General features: G+C 42.6%; 1 protein-coding gene across 4 annotated transcripts in view; it reads right to left on the bottom strand.

The window, feature by feature from the left end:
• LOC122563631 (amine sulfotransferase-like) overlaps positions 1-3,889 on the bottom strand; it is a 57,362-nt gene that overhangs the window by 21,243 nt on the left and 32,230 nt on the right. For all 4 annotated transcript variants that reach the window (XM_043717619.1, XM_043717621.1, XM_043717618.1 and 1 more), the window contains one exon: positions 1,708-1,904. In XM_043717619.1, the coding sequence (XP_043573554.1) occupies positions 1,708-1,904 (197 nt within the window). The remainder of the gene's footprint in view (positions 1-1,707; positions 1,905-3,889) is intronic.

Here is a 3,889-nt window from a genome sequence, read left to right as displayed (position 1 = left end):
TGCAGCGGATGCAGTAAATGATGTGTGTGGAGGTGCAGGTGAATTTGTTATGGATATGGAAGGATCCCTTGGGGCCTTGGAGGGAAGTGAGGGGAGAGGTGTGGGCACAAGTTTTGCATTTCTTGTGGTTGCAGGGGAAGGTGTCGGGAGTGGAGGTTGGGTTGGTGGGGGAAATGGACCTGACGAGGGAGTCGCGGAGAGAGTGGTCTTTCCAGAACACTGATAGGGGAGGGGAGGGAAATATATCCTTGGTGGTGGCGAAAATGACGAAGGATGATATGATGTATCTGGAGGTTGGTGGGGTGGTAGGTGAGGACCAGTGGGATTCTGTCCTGGTGGTAATTGGAGGGGCGGGGTTCAAGGGCAGAGGAGCGGGAAGTGGAGGAGATGCAGTGGAGAGCATAGTCAACCACGTCTGAGGGGAAATTTGGTATTGGAATTGGTCCTCCTGGGAGCAGATGCAGCGGAGGCGAAGGAATTGGGAATATGGGATGGCCTTTTTACAGGGGGCAGGGTGGGAGGAAGTGTAATCCCCAAGGGATCCTTCCATATCCGTCACAAATTCACCTGCACCTCCACACACATCATTTACTGCATCTGCTGCACCCGATGTGGCCTCCTCTACATTGGGGAGACAGGCCGCCTACTTGCGGAACTTTTCAGAGAACCCCTCTGGGACACCCGCACCAACCAACCCAACCGCCCCATGGCTGAACACTTTAACTCCCCCTCCCACTCCGCCAAGGACATGCAGGTCCTTGGCCTTCTCCATCGCCAGACCATGGCAACACGACGCCTGGGGGAAGAGCGCCTCATCTTCTGCCTAGGAACCCTCCAACCACAAGGGATGAATGCCGATTTCTCCAGTTTCCTCATTTCCCCTCCTCCCACCTTATCTCAGTCCCAACACTCAGACTCAGCACCACCTTCTTGACCTGCAATCTTCTTCCCGACCTCTCCGTCGCCACCCCCTCTCCGGCCTATCATCCTCACCTTAACCTCCTTCCACCTATCGCATTCCCAATGCCCCTCCCGCAAGTCCCTCCTCCCTACCTTTTATCTTAGCCTGTTTGCACACCCTTCTCATTCCTGAAGAAGGGCTTATGCCCGAAACGTCGATTCTCCTGCTCCTTGGTTGCTGCCTGACCTGCTGCGCTTTTCCAGCAACACATTTTTCAGCACAACTCTGGACCAGGTGACATTTGAACCAAGGACTCTTGATCTGTTTAGAAGTTGATAGTCTGAGAGTAAAGAACAGTACATTCAAGGAAATTGCCTCCCTTTAAGACATCTTAAATGTTAATGCCACAACCATGGCTCAACTTTTAATTTATACAAATGAAGTAAAATATATTGGCTGAGCTAACTTAGTAAGTTACTGCACTTCAGTTGAGTGAGTAACACTGAGGAAATGTCTCCAGCATAGACAAGTTCCATACTGGGGGTTGAGCCACATTGAGCCACTCTATACTTAGCCACAATAGAATGATAGTTTTAGGTTTTTACTTACTTGAGAAAAAAAAATCACGTTCATGAAAGAAATATAACTAATATGCTGCTAGAAATTAGAGATCTTGTATGGTTAGAGCTTATTTTCTGTATATTTGAACTTAATCTGAAAGATTGAGTGAAACAGGTAAGTACAATTTCACTATAGCAAATATCTTATTGAACTGCAATTATATTTAAAGTTAGTTTCAAACACACCTTGAACATTTTGCTTTTCACACAGTTTGGCACCATTTGGTAGTTTAAGTGTGTTGTCAATATCTGGCAGTCCCTGATTTCAAGGTTGAATCGAACACTCTCCATCCATGGGGCTCTCGTGTAGAGGTTTATCATTTTTTTAGAATCATTGTCATTGCATAAAATCAGACTCATAATCTGCTGCATCCAAGTTGTTCCTGAACCAGGGAGATGTAAAATTGTTAATTAATAGAAAAACAGATTGGAAAAAGGTGCCTTAACTTCTCTATCTTGTTCACAACACGGGGTAAACCCCTCTGCTCATTTAACCCACTTCGCACTGTAATCTGTTAACTTTCAAGAGGCAAAGAACTACTCCAGATTTTACTATTTAAAGTAAAAATTAGCAATTTTATTCTTTTAAGTCCTACAGAGAACATTAAAACAACAACTATTTGCAACTGCTTTCTCTTAAACCTATCTTTTACCTCCCACTCTACAATACTGGTCCGATTGAAACAAAAATAACCCTGATTAAGATTTTTTTTAAAAATCCACTTTTCAAAACCAGCCAGCATTGTCAATTTTCCTCTGTATTTTCCAGGGTTATCTTCGGTATTCAGCTGCACAAATTTCTTATGGATAGGTCCCTTTCAGAGAGCTATTCTGCTGGCAGTCTTGGTGCTTGGCTGCTCTTGCCAGTTCTCCCCCTAACTGTTCAAAATGTCCAAAACTTCGGATCATTTCATTGGCTTGATGTGATCCCATACAGTAAAAATCAAATTCCGTTGAATTTTGAGATCTGGGCATAATTTAAACTGATTGGCCAAATTTGAATTTGTTTTTGTTCCATGGCAATGCAACTCCAGCTATTTGTTTCAATCAAATGTTACACTGTTAAATTGTTCAGCACACTCAGTGCTTCCAGTCAGTCCTTGTTAGCTTCCTCTCTCTCTCAAAGGTACAGTACACACCTACACCTTCATAACACCTCCCCCTTAAGGAAAAATGAACCAGCACAATGAAAAGATGCATTCATTTTTTTTCCTCTCTCTATTGCTTAACCACATTACCGTGACATACACATAACTTTAATCAAAGGTCATATTAACTTCTTTCCACATATATAAAGCATTGAATAGATACCTATCTCATCTATACTTCATCAATTAAATCCGTGATAACTCATCTGAGATTACATTCTTACAACCCGCAACATGTACGATTTGTAATTTAAAAGTCTGTGACATGAAACTGCAAAGAAATAGTTTCATATTCTCGTCTTTAAATTGTTCCAAGAATGTAAGTGGATTGTGATCTGGGTACACAACCGTCTCCGACACATTGTTCGTGACGTACACATTAAAATGTTATAAAGCCCGTACCAAACTCAATAGTTCTTTTTCAATCGTGGAGTATTTCTTCTGATGGATGTTGAGTTTCTTTGAAAAGTAACCAATTGGCAGTTCAATCCCATCCTCATCTTCCTGTAGCAGTACAGCTCCAACTCCTATGTCACGAGTATTGATGGGAACTTTGCAGGATTTTGAAAGGTTTGGTGTAGCTGAAACTGGTGCGTGGTTAATATTGTTTTTAACTGGTCGAATGCCTCCTGGCATTGTTCTGTATATCAAAAGCTTGTGTTCTTCTTCAGAAAATCTATTATCGGTGTTACTACATTGCTGAGGTTTAGAACAAACTTCCAACTGAATCCGCTTAGTCACAAAAAATGAAACACCTCTTTCTTTGAGGTTGGTTGTGGAAATTCCTCAATGGCCTTCGTCTTTGGATTTCGTGGGGTCAACTGTCCATAACCAATGTTATGTCCCAAGAACATCACCTCTGCTTTCGCAAATTCAGTTTTGTTAAAGTTTATTACCAGTTTTGCTTCTTGTAGTTGTTCAAGGAGCTCTGCCAACTGTACCATGTGACCTTTCCAGGAATTACTAAAGATCACAACATCGTCCAAATGCTGCACCATTTGTTAACCCAGCCACAACTCTGTTCACGAGTCTTTGGAATGTGGCAGGTGCATTCTTCATTCCAAAGGGCATGACTTTGAATTGATAGTGCCTATTTGGGGTTACAAATGCAGAAATTTTTTTCGCTGTCTCTGATAAAGGTAGTAACCATGCAATAAGTCCAGCTTGGTGATATAACTGGCTTGTCCAACTTTCTCGATACAGTCCTCCAATTTCGGTAC

This window comes from Chiloscyllium plagiosum, chromosome 27 (assembly GCF_004010195.1).
Source record: "Chiloscyllium plagiosum isolate BGI_BamShark_2017 chromosome 27, ASM401019v2, whole genome shotgun sequence".
Lineage (NCBI taxonomy): Eukaryota > Metazoa > Chordata > Chondrichthyes > Orectolobiformes > Hemiscylliidae > Chiloscyllium > Chiloscyllium plagiosum.
Note: the sequence above shows the minus strand (reverse complement) of the source record. Positions and strands in the feature narration are given on the sequence as shown.